The sequence below is a fragment of the Siphateles boraxobius genome, unplaced genomic scaffold (genome assembly GCF_051911475.1).
Source record: "Siphateles boraxobius isolate OS27281-9 unplaced genomic scaffold, OSU_SipBor_1 8, whole genome shotgun sequence".
Taxonomy (NCBI): Eukaryota; Metazoa; Chordata; class Actinopteri; order Cypriniformes; family Leuciscidae; genus Siphateles; species Siphateles boraxobius.
Window position 1 is genome coordinate 23,198,234 of NW_027509208.1, and position 23,156 is coordinate 23,221,389.

Here is a 23,156-nt window from a genome sequence, read left to right on the forward strand (position 1 = left end):
GTTTACATGACAACGTCATTTTGGATGCCTGAAAACGCATACGTTAGAAAACGGGTTTCAAACTGCAAGTTTTTGAAAATGGTCTAGGTGTAAACTACAAAAACGAATCTCTGAAGACGATGACGTCATGCACATGCGTATTACGTGTTCAGTCTATAGTATTTCATCGCCATCTAATGGACTGGCAGCAGAATACACAGTTTTTAGTCGTTTCCGCGGATCCGTGTGAATGTGGATCGTTTTGACAATGGTGTCGTCTGTATGCGGAAAACTTAAAGGAAAAGCTTCTCCGTATTAAGCATATCGTATCGTTGTCATGTAAATGTACCCTTAGATAGTAATGACTCTCTAATGTTACTACATCCTTCCAAAGGAATTACTAATTATTTTGATCGGTATTCTAAAGTGAATATCATGGTAACCCACTATAATGACTCGTTACCAAATCCATCCGAAGGAATTACTATCCGAAATCTTACAAAAACTTCAAAAGCTTCAGTTATTCCTAGGGAGTTTTCATGCGTTTCACTTTAGAATATTTACTGATCCAAATAATTAGTGATTCCTTTAGAAGAATGTAGTAATATTTGAGTCATTACTATCCAATACTTTACATAAACGTCAAAAGCTTACAATGATTTCAGTCATTACATGCTTTTCACTTTAGAATACTGATCGAAAATAATTAGTTATGCCTTTTGAAGGATTTGGTAATACTTGAGTCATTACTAGTGGGTTACCGTGATTTTCACTTTAGAATGAATTATACATTATGCATTATTGATGTTAATTATGAACCTGTATAGGAGTTCTTAGCAGTCCTCTGGCAGGTATGAAAATAGTGGTTATTGGTTACCTCAAGGGTTTTCAAACTTTTGGAGTGAGAGACCCCTTATAGGGTAGAAAATGTTCCAAGGACCCCCTCATAATTATAACAGCGATTAAACCCAAAGTTAGTGTGGGAGAGACTAATGATCATAATATGCTTGATTTATTGGTGCAAACGCTCGCCATTGTAAATAAGCTTTTTAACAATAGGCTGCAGCTCAATTTTATTAGGCCTATTTATTGTATTTTCCAGAAAATTAGTCGAACCTGGTCAAACTTGAGTAGCTGTGAGAAAAACATAGATAAGTTGCATCTGTATATAAGTCGCATGTTATTATTAGATTCAGAAATAATGTAAAATTCTGGTAAATCAAAAAATACGTTAACAAAGTCTAAACACTGTAAATGTTTATTTTTCTCCCCCTCATTCTAAATCCTTTAAATTTAATGTTAGGCTTATTCAGAACAGAGGAAAAAAGAGAAAAAGTAATGTATAAAATGATAATAAATTATTTAAAAATCGAAACTGAAACTGAACCCTGCAGTGGGTTCACGTAGGCTACCTCTCATTCTGCATGAATCATTCCCATGAATGAGTCGGTTGTTAATCACGGTGTAACATTTTGTTGCTAAACTATTATTTAAAGAAGGCTTTGTACTTCTCTCATGTCCCAATATCCACTAAAAATAGCATCACACACACTCACAAATGTGTTTGGAATAACAACACGGCATGCGCACACTGAACGACAAGTCTTCATATCTTCTGCTTACAGAGCATTTCGGAAACAAAACGAAAACGTACATTGCCATATCTGAATTTCAGCTCTGGCAGCTTCCTCGGTGCTTAATAAACAGTGATACGAACAGTAACGATGGCGTCAGTTTTACCGTATCAATTCCAGCCTGAGAGTTGTAATCCTTTAGAAGTGCAGCAAAATATATTTGCTTGTGCAGCACAGAAAACAGTGTCTTCTCGACATGACGACAACACAAACCAAATTCTTCCAGGCCTCAGCAACAGTTTTTGAGTGTCAAAGTAGATGTTGTTCACGGCCAGCCAATGAGGACCATAGGCTGGCTTTGTCAATGTCAATGTCACCTTTATCTATATAGCACTATTAAAACGACACAAGTTGACCAATGTGCTTTACATCATCACAGAAAAGTAGATGCAGATGCATTATGCAGATTTGTTAGGTTCATGCAGGAAGTAAGGCTGGAATTATTGATAACTCGTTTAGAAAATTGGTAAGGTAAAAGGAAAGCCGAAAATACATAATAGGGGCACTTTGAATTTAATATATGTAAAGATTAATAAATGCTTTAGAAGTTTTTTTTTAGGATAGTTATTTCTTGCAATGTAGTTAACTAATGTTACAAATTGGAACCTTATTGTGAAATATTGCCGATAAAAAAAGAAAAACATTTTAGAATTTAAAATTCCTGAACATTTTAGAATTTAGAAGCTATTGGCAAATATAAAAAAAGTCCACAGAGAAAATGACATTGTTTCAAGGTGTCATTGTACATTTTGACAACAGTTCATCGATTGAAATTAACACTGTGAAAGTGTTGTACAGTTGTGAGTGGCAGTTGTGTAGAGGGGTGAGGATTTGATATGTGTGTGTGTGTGTGTGTGTGTGTGTGTGTGTGTGTGTGTGTGTGTGTGTGTGTGTGTGTGTGTGTGTGTGTGTGTGTGTGTGTGTGTGTGTGTGTGTGTGTGTGTGTGTGTGTGTGTTTCCACAGGCAGCCTGTATACCTGTGCTGCTGAGTAACGGATGGGAGCTGCCCTTCTCAGAGGTCATTGACTGGAGTAAAGCCGCTATCATTGGAGATGAGAGATTATTGCTGCAGGTACACACACCCACACACACACACACACACACACACACACACACACACACACACACACACACACACACACACACACACACACACACACACACACACACACACACACATTCAAATCACACCATCAGTGCACAATTCCCCCAAGACACTCCACAAACACATCATCATAGTCTTCTTTATACTAATGTGATCACACAGTAATGAGAAAACACTACTATATAACTATCCATGTAAAATCCTCCATCATTCCTCTTAACAGCAGACTAAACAGTTTCCTCTGTAACAGCTGACCTGCTTTGTCCCACATCTAAAGTGACCACTCACTGCACTGGGAGCTTTAATTAAATGTTGCTCAAATTCTCAGCCGGATCTATTAATCCGGACATTTTAAATGTTATTTAGGGGTGATCATATCACACTTTTCCCCTGAGCTTTTAATTAATCAAGTCAATTCACTATTTCGCCCAAATTACGGAGGAAAAATTTGCCTTCAGAGACAACTGATATCTTCAAATTTTTACATGACACAATTGATGAGGTCTCTTCTAACTTTTAAAAATATCTGATTTTAAGATTTTGCTGGTATAACACAGTACAGTAGCCTGGCTCCACCCTCCTACGTACTTCCGCTCAATTTTCATTTTCCTTCAGTACTCCATCTGTGATTGTGCTGTAGTCTTTGGTGTTCTCCGATCAATTTTTTACCGGGCCAATCAGCGAACAGAGGGAGTGACTGAGAACGATGACGTCGATGTCGTGCACTATTTTGAGTTGTAGTTCAGTAATGGCAGCGGAGAAAGATGCGAGCGAAGCCATTCGGTCCGTTGTGGCAACGCTGCCGAATATCAAGAAGTTAAAGCAGCTAAACAATGTTAGCAAACACAATCTTCGCTTAGTTTTGTTGGATGCCATGATGTTGTGGACCTCAGACAACATCATGGCCACCAACAATAAAGAATGTAGTAATATTTGAGTCATTACTATCCAATACTTTACATAAACGTCAAAAGCTTACAATGATTTCAGTCATTACATGCTTTTCACTTTAGAATACTGATCGAAAATAATTAGTAATGCCTTTTGAAGGATTTGGTAATACTTGAGTCATTACTAGTGGGTTACCGTGATTTTCACTTTAGAATGAATTGTACATTATGCATTATTGATGTTAATTATGAACCTGTATAGGAGTTCTTAGCAGTCCTCTGGCAGGTATGAAAATAGTGGTTATTGGTTACCTCAAGGGTTTTCAAACTTTTGGAGTGAGAGACCCCTTATAGGGTAGAAAATGTTACCTCTCATTCGGCATGAATCATTCCCATGAATGAGTCGTTTGTTAGTCGCGGTGTAACATTTTGTTGCCAAACTATTATTTAAAGAAGGCTTTGTACTTCTCTCATGTCCCAATATCCACTAAAAATAGCATCACACACACTCACAAATGTGTTTGGAATAACAACACGGCATGCGTGAACGACAAAGTCTTCATATCTTCCGCTTACAGAGCATTTCGGAAACAAAACGAAAACGTACATTGCCATATCTGAATTTCAGCTCTGGCAGCTTCCTCAGTGCTTAATAAACAGTGATACGAACAGTAAAGATGGCGTCAGTTTTACCGTATCAATTCCAGCCTGAGAGTTGTAATCCTTTGGAAGTGCAGCAAAATATATTTGCTTGCACAGCACAGAAAACAGTGTCTTCTCGACATGACGACAACACAAACCAAATTCTTCCAGGCCTCAGCAACAGTTTTTGAGTGTCAAAGTAGATGTTGTTCACGGCCAGCCAATGAGGACCATAGGCTGGCTTTGTCAATGTCAATGTCCCCTTTTGCAGATGGAGGATGATGGAGGATTTTACATGGATAGTTATATAGTAGAGTTTCCTCATAACTGTGTGATCACACGATGTCGTGGCCCTCCTCCCCACGGGGTTCGACATGACATACATCATGACCAAACGTTAGCGATTGGTTATGGCAGAACCAGAGTGACTCTGGGCAGATCCAATAGTTTAGACTTCAATAGAGTACCCACCTACAAGAAAGTTAACGCTTGTCAATGGAGCGGTGCCAGACTCTATGTACAAATTAAATGTACGAGAGTCTGGTGGGACCAGGCTAACAGGCCGTACAGTACAGAATAGTAATAAATGACATTTTAGGCTTGGACACACACACACACACACACACACACACAAACACACACACACACACACACACACACACACACACACACACACACACACACACACACACACACACACACACACACACACACACACACACACACACACACACACACAAATTAAAATACACACATTTCACCAATTACTGTAATGTTTTATTTCACATTAATATTAATAGGGCAGGATATTAACTTTTTTTATTCCAGGGACTCCAACATTTTATATATAAAGGTGGCTATATACAGTATTTTAATGTATAATGTCCAGCTTATACACTGTAATAAAAAAAATATTAAGCACCATATTAAAGATAACTTTCTATAATTTTATAATTAAATAACTTTATATGGTCACTGTACTAAGGCCAAAACAAATTATTACAATATTATTTTGTAGAATATTTACTTTGCATTGATTTAACAGTTTATCTTTTCTATCTGCTATTAATGTTAGTTATTGGAAAACATTTTATAATTTATTCCTTATTCTGTAAAATAATAGGGCTGTCAATAAAATAAAATAATTGTGTTAATGTTTTTTTAGTTTTTAGTTGCTAACCCCTCTCTTAACTCTAAACCTAACCTTAAACATGTCTTAAAATATATATACAATGAAGCAAAACGTACAAGGCAGAGTATATTTATTGTTATCAAAATAATTGATTCAAAAATTGGCAACAAGTAGCTCAAATGGCATTGTATTTGAAGTGCTCTCTGGTGGTATGCAATGGTTTTGTGTGAGGTACAGAGTAGAATTTTAGTTGTTAATCGCAGCAAATCTTATCAATATCCCAAAAGTCCCAGCCCAAAAATTGGGCTAACCACTAAACCATCCTTGAATACACAAACACACAGTACATCTGAAAGCAGATCTTGCTCTGTCTCACTCTTCCAGGTTCCATCTATCACCAGGTCTGTGACTTCTGACAGAATCCTGGCACTGCGGCAGCAGACACAGTTCCTGTGGGACGCCTATTTTTCCTCCGTCACAAAGATAGTCTTAACCACATTAGAGGTGAGTCCTCAGAGACAGCAGAAAGAGATTTCCCTCGTCCAAATGAGTCAAAATGTGTGAACGAGGGACTGCCAGCTGGTTGATGTCATTTGTACAGTGGGTTTGTTAGATAGTTTGAAAAAAATGAAACAAATGTTGTTGTCATTCAATCCCAGTCATGTCATTCCAAACCTGAATGACTTTCACAAAAGATGATTCTGATGACATATTTTTCGTCATAACCTTTAATATAAAGGCATGAGCTGTTTCTTAAAGCTACAATATGTAATTTTTGTTCGCCCCTAGGGGTCGCTAACCTATTACAATAACAAAACCGTAGATTGACGACGCAGTGATAAGCGGAAGGATGGGACTTGCTGTCATGCTCATGGATCTAATAATGTTTATGGATGAGTGAAAACATTCATGTTTTTTAACATGACTGATATGAAGCAGGGCGCGATTGCTAATAAGGATATTAGGAATAAGGACATTTCATTCTACCGAACTACCTGCATGTGCTCAATTACTAATCACACGGGTCAGTTTAGTTGACGAATTAAACTTGTGAGGTAAAGCAGCGCCATTTCATTTGGTCTACACTATCATACTAAACAGCATTTGAGTGTGTTGAAAGTTATAATGTTATTCTATGTGTTAGTTTGTTTGCTATTTGAGACTAGCAGTAAGCTACATCAACATTAGAATAACATACTGATCATATTCTAACATTTCATCATGTTGAGCTATATAACGTTCATTTGTTTTATGTACATTTGCTCACCTGTCTAATAAAGTACATGCAAGAGCGGCATCCCTGTCAAGTCATGACTCGTGCCCACAGTTGGCCCACTCTTTGCAGCTATTACAGCTTCAACTCTTCTGGGAAGGCTTTCCACAAGTTTTAGGAGTGCGTTTATGGGAATTTTTGTCAATTCTTCTTGAACCAAGGTTAAAGGAGGTTCCTTTATTTTTTGTTTTTCCTTTCCAAAACTGATTCTGTCATTGCTTCTAAAATGCAGTGACATCCAAAAGTCCACTTGTGAAAATGCATCTATTTTGCTTTTTTTTTTCTAATTTAAATGCATGAAAAAATGATGCATGAAATTAGCAGTATGTTAGTATCAGGTAGTTATTTGTTGTCCACGTTCTCTCCATAAAGCGCTAGTTTGGTAATGTCAGTATTATACAAATGTATAGGCTGCACTATTTTAAAAAGTGTAGGCTTGGATTATGCTTAAAGGGTTAGTTCACCCAAAAATGAAAATTCCGTCATTAATTACTCTCACTCTCATGTTGTTCCAAACCTGTAATACTTTCGTTCATCTTCGAAACGCAAATGAAGATCTTTTTAATGAAATCTGAAAGAATTCTGTCCCTCCATTGACAGCTACGCAACTACCTCTTTAAGCCTCAAAAAGGTAGTAAAGGCATCATAAAGTTATCCATGTGACTCCAGTAATTCAACCTCAATTCTATGAAGTGGGATGCTTTCTTTGAAAAGTGGTAGTTGCGTATATAAACTTTTAATGTAATATTGACATCATAACACTACAGTTAAAATTATAATCACATTCAGTTGCACTTTATTTGAAGATGCCCTTGTTACTGTACAGATATACATTTATGTACCAAGTTATATTAATTACATACTTACTGTAGGGTTAAGATTTGGATTAGGTTGTGATTTTGGGTTAGTTGCATGTAATTATGCATAATTTATAGTTATTACTATAGTAACTGTAACGTGTGACAAGGACATTGTAAAAAAAAATTTACCCATTCTTGACGTGCTTTAGTATGTTTGTCACGTTAAACTAAGTGTACTTCTTTGAAGTACGACAGAAGATTATTAAAACATAATGATTTAAAATACTTTGAGGTAAAGCTTTTTACAGTTTTGTAACGTGCACTTTTATAAGTGTGTTAAGAAACAGTCATGAAAATTGACTTTTTTAAGTGGCCTTGTATTTCGTTAAAATTATATTATTTTCATGTACAGTTTTTTATACTTTTAAGATTTGAAGTACAATACAAGTGCACATTCAATGCAATTAAGTACACTTCTTTTTCACCAGGGTATGCATAGTAAAAGTTGTTGTTAAGTAATTGTATATATTTTTTTCTTATATTTTATGATGAAATCTATGTAAAGTTTGATACATGAGACTCTCTACTGTTTTCCACACAGCGTCATAGTTCATATATGTAATTTAGTTCATGCTTAGCATACACTATGTTTTGTCTCTGTCTCTCATTTTCACTCACTCATTCCTTTCTCTCCATCTCTCTCTCCCTCGCTGACATCATCTGTTTTCTTCAAAAGCTTTCATCATGAGTTGCTGTCACACATAAGAAGATGATACCTGCCATGATCAAATGCACTTGGTCTTTTTCAGACCTCTCCAACACACATAAAAATGCAGACAGATTTACACAAACATTCCCTCCCTCCCTCTCACGTCTCTGAGAACTTTCTCCCAGGGTACAGGGCTTCCTTGGTCAGCTAGATGGTAAGGAAAGTTTGTGCTTGGTTTCTCTTCATCTCAGGAAGGTGTTGGACAAGTCTTTTAATAAAAGGACTTACTGAGAACTGCCAGACGTCACTGCTCGAAATATGAATGACTAAAAATGTGTTCAGAAAGCAGACAGAGGAATATTACTGCCAACTTCACCAACATGCCATAGAGATCAGAAACACAACTGTAATAATTAAAATTGTATAAAACAGTTGGACTTAACTGGTTTTGCTTTAGGACCCAGATTTTACACTGGTTATTGAGTGATTACCCAAAATAGTACCAAATTTCTCTTTAAATTGTAATTTACAAAAATGTATTTAAAATAAATCGTATCAATAATATTATGACATTACATGAAAATTGACAGTTTTGTTTTATAAATGTGTCATGCGTCCAGCTATAGGAGGACTAGATGTGCCACATTTAAATAGAACAAAGAAATCCATTATTAATGTACTAATTTAAAAATAAAATTTTAAATAAATATCACTTTTGAAATAAAAAAATAAATAAACATATGTAAAACTTTATATTTAATTGATGTTTATAATGTAGCAATTAATAAATAATCTTTTAAATTACATTTTAAAAAAATCACTGACCAGTTGCTTTTATTAAGGATTTAGTTAAATGACAATAGTAATAGCATCCTCTGCTTAGATGCTGGGAACCCTTTCCTTGGTGACCCAAAACAGACAAACAGCTGTTCCGACTTTCTCCACAAGTCAGCTCGGTGGACGTAAGCATCTAGTGCCCTAACTGGGCAGAGCAGATTCAGTTTCTCTAGGTCAGACGTCCGAAAGGGAGGAGGACAGATGGCCTGCAGTACAATAGGTCTTACAGTATTAGTAGGAACCTTGGGAATATAACCCAGTCTGGGGTGAAGAAAAGCCTTCACCATACCAGGCACAAATTCCAAACATGATTGAAATACCGAAAGGGCTTGTATGTCTCCAATTCTCTTGAGAGACAAAATAGCGAGGAGAAAGATATAGTGAGTGATTAGAGATTAGAGTGAGAACTTCTTCAATAGGTTTGAAGGGAGCCAAAGAAAGGGCTTCCAAAACAATGGCCAAAACCCTAACCGGGACTCTCGTGCAGACTGCAAGCCTAAACATCAAGGTGCCACAGAGGAAATGGGTTACTCAAGGGTGTCTCCCATAAGACATACCACCCAAAGGAGTGTGGTAAGCAGCTAAGGCCACCACATACACCTATAGACCTTGCAGAGAAGTGCTCCTGCAGGAACTCCAGCACCAACAGGGCAGTTAACTGGGTCCAGCTGGCGATTTCCACACCATGAAGTGAATAATCTCCACTTCAGGCTGTAGAGTTTCCTCATGGATGGAGGTCTGGAGAGGAGGATGGTCTCAATAACCTTGGTTGAGAGACCTGTACTTATGATCTGGGCCTCCTCAGTGGCCAAGCCCACAGTTTCCACAACTCTGGACTGGGATGAAGGATCGACCCCTTCACCTAAGAAAGAAGGTCCCTACTGGGCGTAATCTCCATAGGAGAGCCGTTGAGGAGAGACACGAGGTCCAATAACCATACTCGGTCCAGCCAGAACAGGGCTACTAATAGAAGAAGGACCCGTCCCGGCGAACTCTCTCCTAAACTCCCGGGAGCAGAGCAATCTTGGGAAAGGTGTACAGATGCAACCATGGTCACATCAGCATCATGGCATCCAGCCCAAGAGGTGCTGGATGAGTGAGGCAGAACCACAATGAAAAATGTCTCTAGAGATGCGAACAGATCTACTTCCGCTCGGTCGAACTTCTCCCACAGGAACTTCACCACCTCGGGGTGGAGTCTCCATTCCCCGGGCCTCAGCTCCTGCATTGACAGGATGTCTGCCCCCTGATTTAGATACCCGGGATATATACTGTACTGCCCTCAGATACCCCTTTTCCACCAAGCCAGAGCTGGTGCTGGTTCGGAGCCAGAGCCTAGTTTCAATTCGGTTCTTTGGTTTTCCACACGCAAAGCACCAGCTCCGAACCAGGAAAAGTGGTTCTTAAGTAGCACCAAATAATTGCTGGTCTAGAACAGAGCCAAGTAAGAACCACTTGCGTCAGGGGCTGGGGGCGGGGTTACCGTGACCAACAAGACGAATAGAAACTTGTGACCGCCATTTTTAAATAGCAGCTAGTCGAGCTAATAGCAGCTCGATTATAAATATCCGTCTATGTAAGTTACGGCGAGCTGCACAAACGCGTTGGACTCCGATGTATTTTGTAAACCCATGAGCATCCATAGTATTGCAACGTCCGTTATTGTTGATGGCTTGTTCGAGATGCATCGGAGCGGCGCGGACCGATCGGAGCTGCGGGAGTGTTTGGAGAACATACGACTCCTTGTGCTTTTAGATCGCTATCGCAGCGCTTTGATGTCATGCGGAGATCGATCTGCGAGAAGCCGATGCATCTCGAACAAGCCTGGCGTACTGTTTGGCGCTACCGCACTAGCGTTGCTGGGCAACATGAGACGTATACAGTGACGTAAGATTTGGCTCTGTTGTGGCTCTCTAGCCGGTGGAAAGGCAAATCGGTTCTTATTAAGCTCGTCAGTCGAACCCACTCTGAACCAGCTTTGGCTCTGGCTCTGAACCAGCACCCGGTTCTTGTTGGTGGAAAAGGGGTAAGAGAGAGCAACTTCCCCTGAGCCCACAGGAGGATCTGGTGAGCCAGCTTGTATAACGGGCACAATCGCAGACCCCCCTGATGGTTTATGTAAGATACCTCCAATGTGTTGACTGTGCTGAAACATCCTCAGAAACTGATGTATCCACTCTGCCAAAAAATCTACTAAGGGTACCAGTCTCTCTAGACTGGCTTTAGGTGTAGCTTGGGCAGCAAGCACAGTGCCCTGAAGCGGCGAACCGGCAGGCAGCAACTGACTTGTCTGCTCTAGAGCCCTCCTCAGAGATGTTCTGAGATGCCCTCCTCCTGCGAGCAACCTGATGCTGCTACGTTTCTACATGTCTGGGCTAACGTTCAGATAAGCAGTCGCTAGGAACCACTGCACCCTGGGAACGCAGCGTTTTCAACGGTAGCAGCTCACAATGCTCACATTCAGCCCCCTCAAGGGCTGACTAACACAAACTAACACTTGCTGCACTCACAAACAAGCAACCTGTGATCCCCACCTGTGATATATAAAGTGGGCAGGGATAAACACACTTCCTGAACTGCTGTTCGCTCGCCATTATTATGGGTTTTTTTTTTTGTCACAGCATCTCGTTTCCTTGAAAGGGAACAGAAATTTTGAATTATGATAACATTTTAGAATATTACTGTTTTTGACTGTATTTTTGATCAAATAAATGCAGCCTTTTCAAAAAAACTAAAACAAAAATCTTACTGAGAGCTGTAGTTCATTCATATAATTTTGCAATGCTGTTGGCAAATGTATTTTGGAACTACGATTTTTTGGGAATCACCTAATCATTGAACTATTTGACTAACGACTTAACTTACCAAAACTTACCACTGACCATAGTTTGGCACCAGTTAATAATTTATTAATTTAATAACTTAAAGCACTTTATAAACAATCTTCATTCATTCAGACAAATAGGTGTCAGGATAACATCGAAGATCATTGGGAAAAAGTAGAATTAGTGAAACAAAAACATACAGAGGGTACCATTTACACTTTGTTGTATAGACTGATAGTTAGAGCATTGTGAAGTCCGCACCATACCATGTTGACAAACTATGAGTGTTTCAACACTCGTGCATGTGCGGTGTGTTTGCATGCAGCAATAAACGCTGCCTAATTAGCCACATAGATCAAATGCCCTCTCCGTGGACTCGGGTTTACTGGCACTTCCTCTAGAACATATGCCACATTGAGTTCATTTCCCTGCTCCACTGCACAAGAGCTGCAAGATGCTTCACTTGCTGCGTGGATCTGACAAAATCCCTACACTCCATGTACAGCACATTAAAACATCAGCATGTAAATGCACAAAGATACACAAACACACATGCTCCCTGACATGAGAGTTGTAGACTGTAGTTGAACGTAATTGGCTCTGGAGAGACAGAACCAACCAAGCCCAGTGGGAGAAGGACTCAGGACACATTTTGTAGTGGTGTGTGTGTGTGTGTGTGTGCGTGCGTGCGTGCGTGCGTGCGTGCGTGCGTGCGTGCGTGCGTGCGTGCGTGCGTGTGTGTGTGTGTGTGTGTGTGTGTGTGTGTGTGTGTGTGTGTGTGTGTGTGTGTGTGTGTGTGTTACAGGCTATTTATGGCTTAAAGATCACACGCACCCTGTTGTGATGAGGGTGAGGCAGATTGTGATTAATTAGTCTTGTAATAAAATGAGATTAATGTGTTTAATTTGAGTAATTAGGCCTGTGTGCATACTGTTGAGAATGCTGTCTGGGCGTTGCCTCTGAAGACTGATAGGATAGTCTGCCATGTTGATTATTTTATTTTTGAGTCATAATCACACAAAGCTGGCTTCTACAACATCTAGTTTGAAGGGTTATATTTTCATGTTGATACATCTATCTTTGTTGTAACACTTTATAATAATGTTACATTTGTTAAAGCTTAGGTATCATGAACTAATAATGAACAATACTTAGTTAATGAGTTAATGTGCGCATAGGGATGGTCAGCCATACATTTTTTCCATAATCATGACATTTTACAATAAAGTTACATTTGTTTTGTATTAGATAATGTATATCCAGTTGTTATCGCAAAATAAACCCCACAGGGCAATCAGGACCCCAATGCGAGAAAAATATATAGCTCCTAACTAACAGCTTTTAGCCAAAACGAATTAATAAATTCAAACTAAAAGGGTATGTAAAGGAAAATGTACAGCCGTATTACTTATAGCATATCTTTTCACAACATAAATAATGAGGGGGACATAAAATAATGATTTGAGATGAAACGGTTTTAAAATCTTACCTTTTATTATTTTATAATCCATTATAGTGTACAAATCAACGTGTAACGAAATTTGTTGATTAGGGAAAAAGGAGGTAAGAACCGGCGAATGTTCAACGTAACTTTAATCACCAAATCACCAAACTCTAGATTGTGCGTACACACTTTTACTGGAGTGAGAGAAGAAATTAAGTATATGGAATGATTTAAACTCTGTTTTACATCTGATATACACATCTAGATTAAATATGCCACTCTCATTAATACAGTTAAGCACTGAAATTTCATGAAATCATTAAAAAGAAGTTACAATATTTTGATATTAATTTAAATAGAAATATTTGTAGTGGATGCACTGCTTTTGAACATTTTTCCTGTGGAATGCTGTGTTTTAGTGTTTTACAGCAAGGATTGCTTGACGCATGATAATTCCGCTTTAAATTATATTAGAAATGGCCAAACTATTTTGCGCGAATAAAGATGACAGACAGTATGACAGACACTGAAGGACTCGCTCGGTGATCGAAGAGATCAGCCAGGCTCTACCACCACACAATCACAGAGATCGCTGTCACCTGAGTTCTAATCACCCTGCACCTGCACATCATCAGATCCTCATCACGGCCGGCACTAAAGCACTCGTCACCCACAGTCACATTGTCTGGTCTCGTTTCTAGAGTAAAGACTCAAACCCATGCTCTCCTACCTGTTCCTCGAAAGTCGATCTACCTACCTGTGTCAACTCCTTCTCCATCGTCTCCCTGGTTCTAACGATATCCCCATTCCTCTCCAGCGATCTCTCCATTCCATTCCACTCCACCAGCTCCAGCGATCTCTCCATTGCATCCACAACCCCTCTCATCATCTGTAAGGACATTCTCAGCATTATTATCATCACCTACCATCCAGCCCTTTCCCATCATCATAAGTCATTACCACTTACCATCTTCTGTTTAAATAAACCTGTTCATTCATCTAACACAGGGGTGTCCAAACTCGGTCCTGGAGGGCCACTGTCCTGCAGAGTTTAGTTCCAACTTGCCTCAACACACCTGCTTGTAAGTTTTTAGCATGCCTAATGACCTTCAACAGCTGTTTTAGGTGTGTTTAATTGGGGTTGGAGCTAATCTCTGTAGGACAGTGGCCCTCCAGGACCGAGTTTGGACACCCCTGCTCTAACATCTGTTGTATTGAGTCTCTGTTCCATAACACCAATATTATGACAAATATTATTGTAATATACTATTGAATACTAATACTATAATACTCAAATACTAATACTCAAATACTATTGATATAAGCATAAAAAACTGTAAGATGTTCACGTTTCATTTTTTAAAACATTTGTCACTGATGCGCTTAGTCAGACAATTATTTACACTGCAAAAAAATAAGGCCCATCTGTTTTCATTCAAAATAAACCATCCTAAAATATGTTTACCTTATAGGCAAAATTGCATAAATTTGATTTGCTTAAAGCAATTAAAAATAGCCTACTATTTGGCCAGTTGAAAAGATTGAGAATAACTCTTCTCTGAAATGTATTATATACAATATTGATTTATTTATTCTAAAACAAGGCAAAGATACTGATTGAGTTTTAGTAATTTAATGTGACGGCACATAGTACTTATGTAATATTTTCCTAATGTCTTGTGTTAAACATGGTACACGTGTTTGGGAATATGCATGGAAATTGTATGCAGATGACAGATGGCAGATGCAGTTATGCATAGTAAAATGAGGAGGTGTGAGCTCCATATATGGTTATTTCGGGGAGGAGATGGGGTGGAGACGCATATACACACAATCTTCTGCTGACTGGGTTTTATAAAGGGAATTTTGCGCAGGTTCTGGTGTACATGTGGTTTTATACCACACTGTGGCGACAGTGGCTCAGTGGTTCATGTAGGTTGTCTACAAACCGAAAGGTTGGTGGTTCTATCCCCGGTTCCACCTGACCAAGTGTCGAGGTGTCCATGAGCAAGACACCTAACCCCAGCTGCTCCCGACGAGCTGAGTGGCGCCTTGCATGGCTGACACTGCCGTCGGTGTATGAATGGGTAAATGAGAGGCATATATGTAAAGCGCTTTGGTGGCCATTGGGTCTGTGAAAGCACTATATAAATGCAGTCCATTTACCATTTATAAATCTGAAAACTGTTTTGTGTATGCAAAATCTAGCTTTTGTGCGTACGCACACTTTTAGGATGAAATCTACGGAAGGTTTTATACATGAGGGCCTAGGTCTGGTCCTCTCTTCTCCTTCACTGTTGTCACTGCTTCCGGAGTTCCTCCGTGAGACTCGAGTTCCTGAGTGGTGCACAGGTGACACTCATTAGCACTCGTGCCACCAGCCTCGCTCCATTCCCACGGCTCTCAACCTGACATTGCTTGCTATACAACCATTCTAGCAACAAGACAAACATGTCAGCACTATATTACTGTAGGCCTACTATTAATAATAAAGTCCTCTGGTTTCATTAAATACAGTAAATACAGTCTGAGAAATTGAGGCACCAGCAGCGTTTGAATGAAACGAGTGAGAGAGTGTCTGTGGTGTGTTGGTGAATGTGATTTCACCAAGTGCAACATGTTTCCTAGATCAACGTCTTTGTTGATCCTGGAACAACATTCCAATCAACCAATCAGATTTAAGGGTTTAGAGCTTAAGTTTATAGTTAATGTCAAAGCTAAATTCTACACACACACACAAGGTTGTATTTAAATAGACATAACATAATAGTATTTCTAAAAGATGAACATGTAGGACCCATTTTTCCTTTGACATGAAAAAAAAAGGAAATATCATAGAGGTAGATCCTCAAAACTACATTGCAAGTGAGCAGGAAATCTTGAAAATCCAAACTAATTCCAAATCACCGATCCGACTGCTTATAGCTCGGTCACTATGATTTTGCAAAGTAAGACGTTCCTAAATTCAACATATTTTGTTAATCCTGGATCAACAATCCTGTCTGAATTTTTTTCATAGACCTAACCCTACCCATAACTTATCCCTAAAATCACAGGGAAATTATAGGTGAACAACACTGATGTAGAAGCACCTAACTCTGGTTATAAGCCTTCTGTAAACTTGACACAAACTGTAAACTTGTCTCTCAAATCTGATTGGTTGATTTGAATGTTGTTCGAGGATCAACAAAGATGTTAATCCAGGAACATGTTGCACATGTTGAAATCATATAACCATAACCACCTTATAACTTACTCACTCAGGACTTTCGAGCAGCAACACTCTCCTGTTCTTGCTTGTATGAGAAACCGGACATAGATGGCATGGCACTTGTGGCGACGAGGGATGAACCTCTGAAACACAGAAACTGACTGTGATTGGTTACAATGTTTAACTACAGTAAAAACAGGTCCTTAATGGAAAATTATGAAATATTGAGAACAGATAATCACAAAATTTTTCATCATTTGTTAATCGCAGCTATAATTGTAATTGTAACTTGTAAATACTGATGTATATTAATGTTTTAATGTATATAAAAAATTTTTTACAGTCGCTTGGACACATTTCTCAATACTTAGGTCACATTTTCTACACTCTTCACACAGTGAGCACAACAGAAGTATATGTGGGCTAAACTGTGGATCATTTATCATTGCTTTGGCACAAAATGCATTCAATGACTACATCCTTCGAATTACATTAATTCTTTTCTCACTCTGTGTACCTACAGGTCAATTTGCACATGCTTACATACTGTTTTCAAAACTGTTAATCTTAAGTTCAAAACAATAGCATAATACAAAACAAGCAATTTGCTACATTTCTACAGTAATTACATATTTTTCTATTCTAAAAATTGAATGCTATAAAAACAAATGTTTTATTAATAAGGTTCGGGAGGAGCAGGTGCAGATAATTAACCCAATTAGCTCAAGTGGAGATCAATCAGTAATCAACTCAGGACAAGCTAAATAACAGCAGAACCCACCTTTGAATACGTATGCGGGGTGGAATAATAATAATAGGAAGATCAAGAGCTGTAGTTTTTAGATGAGATCAGAGCTACTGTTATTGATCATGTGATAAATCAAGGTCTCTCAATAAGAGAGGCTGTTCTGAGAGTGCAGCCAAATGTAAAACGCTGAACAGTGGCATCTATTGTTAGAGTTTTCTGGCAAACCAACAGGTAACTTGTATTCTGCAAGGTTATCTGACTGAGCTGCACATTACAGAAGTAAATAGAGCAAAGCCTCCAAACCCACTTGTGTGTAATTGCTTTTGCATTTCTGCTTAGGACTCAACGGCTACCTCGCACAGGTGGGAGAGGTAGAATGTTCACTGATGTGCAGGAAACTCCCATTGTTGATATGGTCATCAGAAACAATGGCATAAAACTCACAGAGATTCGAGACAGAGTCTTGGCAGACAACGTTTGTGACGACTCATGAGTCAGATGCAATTGCAAGTATAACGTGTTTATTGAGAATAAACAGAAGGGTTAGATTTCACACACAACACAGCGGCGGCAGAGTGGCGCAGGGACCTTGATGGGCAAACCAGGTGTAGATGGTGAAAGTAAAAACAGGTCCATGAAGTGCAGGGTGAACAGATAATCCAGACGGGGACGACGAACATGGAGACAAATCCAGAGCGGAGACTCAACAAAGACCAAGATGCCAGACAGAAACAGGAAGTGGGAACAACACCAGAACTCCACAAACGATCTGACAAAGATGGGACGAAAACTGTGAACATAAATAGGCACTGCTGATAAGATGCAGCTGGTGCCGCTGATTAGCGGAGGTGATCAGACCACGCCCACACGCACAATAACAACCACACGAGACAAGAAGAAGCCAGTGAATTCAAGAACCGTGACAACGTTACTTTTGCAAATATTCACAATGTAAGCATAACAACTATTTTTAAAAGTCCTGAAAAAACATCAGGTCAGGATGAAGCAGTTGTACACTGTGCCTTTTGAGAGCAACTCAGGAACCAATATGTCCAGGTAAGATCACAATAAAATACAGAACTGTTTTTGAACAAAACCAAACACACACAAACACAATTTTTTAGGTAATGTATACTACTGTAATAGCCTAACTCTTATGTTGCCTTGTGGATTTATTCTAGAGAGTCATGGAGATTGAAGGCAGGTAAACACCCCAAAATTTCATCTTTGTGGATGAGGCAGGTTTCAACCTGGCCAAAACAAGGCGACGAGGAAGGAATGTGATTGGGAAGAGAGCCACAGTGGATGTCCCGGGTCAGAGGGGTGCCAACGTCACAATGTGATGGACTGATGGACTGCTGTTACACAAACCACTAATCGGGCCATACAACACTGAGCGTATCCTTGCGTTCCTGTATGATCTCTAGGGAAGGGTTGTGCTAGGTGAGGACAGGGATGCAGAGAGAAGAAATCAGCCAACATTTATAATTGTATGGGACAATGTGACATTTCACCACTCCCATGCAGTCACCGAGTGGTTTGCAGCCCATCCCAGAATGGTGTCACTTTTCCTCCCACCTTACTTTCTATTCCTCAACCCCATAGAGGAATTATTTTCCTCATATGGAGGTGGAAGGTTTATGACCACCATCCACATGATCAAATGCCCCTCTTGGACGCAATGCATGCTGGATGCCTGGACATATCAGGAGAAGATTGCCAGGGATGGATCAGGCATGCCAGAAGATTCTTTCCTAGGTGTATTGCCCTAGATGACATAAGATGTGATGTGGATGAGAACCTGTGGCCAAATGCAGAAGACCGAGTAGATTAGCATTCCTATTGTATCTGTTTCGGTGGATGGTGTGTATACAAATTCTTGTATTTTGGAATTACTCAGTGCAACAACAACAAAAAAAGACATAAAATATATTGAAGCATACTGCATCGGGTCTGATTCATTACAGTAACATATATTGCAGTGTATTCTAAACAGTAGAGAGGTGTCCTTGTTTTACAGAAGAAAACATTGTATAATGCTACCTGTTGTTAGTTTTTTAGAGCATTGTTTTGTGGGTGACAAATTGTGTTTGTTGGCTCTTAACCTTTGCTAGTGTTATAGAACAATGTGTTGGTTTCAGACATGTATGAAGTGATTTTGTAGTTTTAGTGCATTTTTAATGTGAAATGAACTGCTGTCCCGAGCAGAAAGTTGGTTAGGAGAACTGTGTGAAGAGTTTTGAAAAAGTGACCTAAGTATTGAGAAAAGTGTCCTAGCGACTGTAAAAAAAAAAAAAAAAAAAAAAAAACTGTAATAGTAATGTATGTGTTGTTTTTGCAGATTATCCATGACCGGATACGGACACACATGACCAGGAGCAGGATTATGTGGAATTCTTTGCCTGGAGGACTCTACGCACTTCCTGAGTTCTCCAGCGACCTCACCCTGTTCCCCTTCTATTACTCGACACTTGGTGAGTGTGTGTGTGTGTGTGTGTGTGTGTGTGTGTGTGTGTGTGTGTGTGTGTGTGTGTGTGTGTGTGCGCGCGCGCGCGCATCTCTTCACCACCTCCAGCTCAATGCCGTAAAACTTTGTTGCAGTGAAAATGAAATCATAACTCAGATTTTGGTTTCCCTCCAAGCAGTGTGTGTGTGTGTGTGTCAGTCATAGTGGATGGTGAACATATGTGTTTGGCACACTGAAGAAGGCACGCGCCGAAACGTGTTTGTGCAAATAAAACAATTTATGCATAGTGCGGCCTCTTTCCTGTTTATATATTCTAATCATCAGGCCAGCATTCTTAAAGTATTAAGTTTAATCATTGAGTGAAGCCTGTTCCTATTTCCATTCGATCATATGTGTCCACCATATTCCTCCCTAAGCATGGCCTGTGTGTTTGCATGCTCATGTAGGGGTTTGTGATAGATTTCTCCCTGGGCTTCACATGTCAGCAGTAAATCTGTACTGCAGAAGTGATAGATGGTCTATACTCTGCTGTCACAGGTGTTGTTAGTCTCACTTTCCATAATTTTGATGACAGGGCAGTTTAGACTCCCTGTCTGTGGCCATAACTTGAGAGAACTTCCACTGTGCCGTGATTTACTGTGTGATTCGCTCTGCCTGGGCAACACTATAAATCCGGCTACCTGCAATACATGCTGTTTATTAGGTAATGAGATATCATCCAACATGGCCAGTGGATTGCACCAATGGTTTGCTGTGTCGCTGTCTTCCTTGAACATTTTTTGATGTTGAGGCTTGCATACACAATGACACAATTCTTGATTCCTTCGTACAAAACTCTGAGTTTTTTATATATATATATATATATATATATATATATATATATAATTTCCTGCCACATCAGGGTGGTTGTTCTGAAGCCAGTGAGTGGACAATTAAAACATGAGCCTGGAAAGGCTGTAAATGTACTGCTCGCGCTGCGTCATATGATGACACTTTCAGGAATGCCTTCAGCGTTACAGTGTTTGAAGCAAGTGTGCAGCAATGTGAGCGGCTTACTTTGAGAACGCTTCACTCCCGCCTGGCTTTGTTTGATGAAAGCGGTCAGGTTTGTGCTCCCCGTCGTTCAGATCCCGCAGCTGCTGAGGCAGCATGGCAGCTTCACTCGTGGGGATCGCAGATGGAGCTAGTGGAGGAGTTTGAGATGGTGTCGGACCTTTCTCAGCTGTCAACCGCTAACTCCAGTGCTCAGACTCGGGATACGAAAGCTCACTGTGCGGCTTCTATTTGGAGTGCTTAATGTTGGGTTTGTCCAGCTCTGAGGAGTTGGACGTACTCAGCATCGGCGTGGGTCAGGGGCGGAGTGGCAATTGGGAGAATCGGGACTTTTCCCGGTGGGCCGGTAGTGTTTCGAGGTCGCGAGGGCCGGACTGATAATAGTTATACATTGCAAGTTCTTAGCAACATCATCCGGCGGCCTGATGTGCGGCCGCTGGCTGCTAAACTTTGCAGCCTCTCTCAACCCGTAAATAAATCCATCGATCCGCACGTTTTGTTTTGAGTTCTTAAATGGTCTAGTGGTAGATCTTTTGCCAAAGCGCGTCATTTACGGGTTCTAATCCGCATTCGTATAGGTTTTTTTTTTCTCTCATCATAACTGAATATGTTCATCAGTGGTTACAGTCTATATCAAGCAGGGACACGCTTTGTGTGCATTTTATTTTGTGATTTCACCGGAATGAATGTCTCCACAACTGCGAGATTGAAGAGCGAGTGAAGACTGCGCGAGGGAACACTGTATCCATGCAACTGATAGCAGCAGCAACGAGCGCTCAGCTTGAGTTAAAAAACAACACATTTTAGCACTAGATGTCTTATTTAATAGCGAACTAAATGAATGCTCTGCTAGTTAACTGGAGATGTTTTATTCATTAGGTAGGCTACATCCGTGCCTTAATGTTTAAAACACTGATGGGACACGACTTCACTGGATCTAAACAAATCAATCTAACCATAGATGTGACCAGTAGTGGTGGCTTTCTTAATATATTTTAAATAATTTTTCAAGGGTTCTTGCAAAAAAAAAAAAGTTTTTTTTACCAAAAATAAAATCAGGTTACATGCAGATGTTCCATAATCGTGTGGAAGAAGCCTTGGCTACTGTCCCCTAGGCCCAGTGTTTGGAGCCTTCTGTTATCACAAGATAGTGTAGACGGATGCGTCCCACACAGAGTGAGATGCCTGAAGATGTTAGCAGTACTACTAGCACTAAGCCATTTTAACACATACCTCAGAGGCCACAAAGTTCTGGTTCAAACAGACAATATGTCGGTGGTCTCGTACATAAACCACCAGGGGGTCTGAGGTTGTGCCCTCTGGTTCATCAGATCCTCCTGTGGTCCCAGGGGAACCTGTTCTCCCTGAGAGCACTCTGCATCCCTGGCCACCTGAATTTGGGAGCAACGTCCTGTCGAGGTAGGGGCTGAGGCCCGGGGAATGGACCTGTTTGCGTCTCAAAAGACTATTCATTGTCACCTCTAGTTCTTCCTCACACATCCATTGAGGCTTGACACCATGGTCCAGCTGTGGTTGAGGCTTCGGCTGAACACATTTCCCCTGATCACTCTGCTCCCAGGAGTTCTAGAAAGAGTTCGCCAAGATGGGGTACACCTTCTACTTGTATCCCCATTCTGACTAGCCAGAATATGGTTTTCGGACCTGGTAGCCCTCCTAGACGGTCTCCCGTGGGAGATTCTGGTCAAGAGGAATCTTCTCACATAGATGTAGGTTTCTCAGAGGTTGTTGAGACCATTCTCAATTCTAGAGCTCCCTCCACGAAGAAACTAGGGGTGGAACGGTACGCATGAGTCACGGTTCGGTTCGTACCTCGGTTCAGACGTCACGGTTCGGTACGATTTCGGTACAATGGAGGGAAAAGCAAAACAAAAATGCAGAAGGCAATTTTTTTATTGTACATGTCTCAGCTGTATCACCTAGTGGTCATACAGTCTCTCCCCTGAGCTATAGATACAACAGCCTTAAGTGTGTAAGATGAGATGTACACGGTAAACAATAACTACCTCACATCATCTCCAGACTCCATCAGTAACTTGTAAACAAACTAGGACAATCAGCTATAAAACAGAAAATACAGCATCTCTTATTTCTGAACGTGTAAAATACTTAACAAGAAAAAAATAAGTGTGACGACAGGCATACCTGTGCCAAATGCCAACTGGCAAATTTGGTAACTTCAGAATAAAGATTAAGGAGTAAAAAAAAAAAAAATTTAAATATGACCACATTATAGTTAAATGCATTTACACCATGGCTTGCTGTGGTAAACATAAACTGTCCCATAGTCCATATTTCTAATGGGTGAAGTAAAAATAAATATGTGGTCCATCTCCTATAAAATATAAAAGAAAAGAACAATATGTGCTGTATCACAAAATGTACCTCT

At 39.9% G+C, this 23,156-nt stretch overlaps 1 protein-coding gene across 1 annotated transcript in view; it reads left to right on the forward strand.

Annotated features, from left to right (window-relative positions):
• Window positions 1-23,156, forward strand: part of LOC143729262 (exostosin-1) — a 494,506-nt gene that overhangs the window by 412,187 nt on the left and 59,163 nt on the right. The window contains exons 4-6 of the mRNA XM_077220443.1: window positions 2,578-2,685; window positions 5,767-5,886; window positions 19,571-19,703. Coding sequence (XP_077076558.1) covers window positions 2,578-2,685; window positions 5,767-5,886; window positions 19,571-19,703 — 361 coding nt within the window. The remainder of the gene's footprint in view (window positions 1-2,577; window positions 2,686-5,766; window positions 5,887-19,570; window positions 19,704-23,156) is intronic.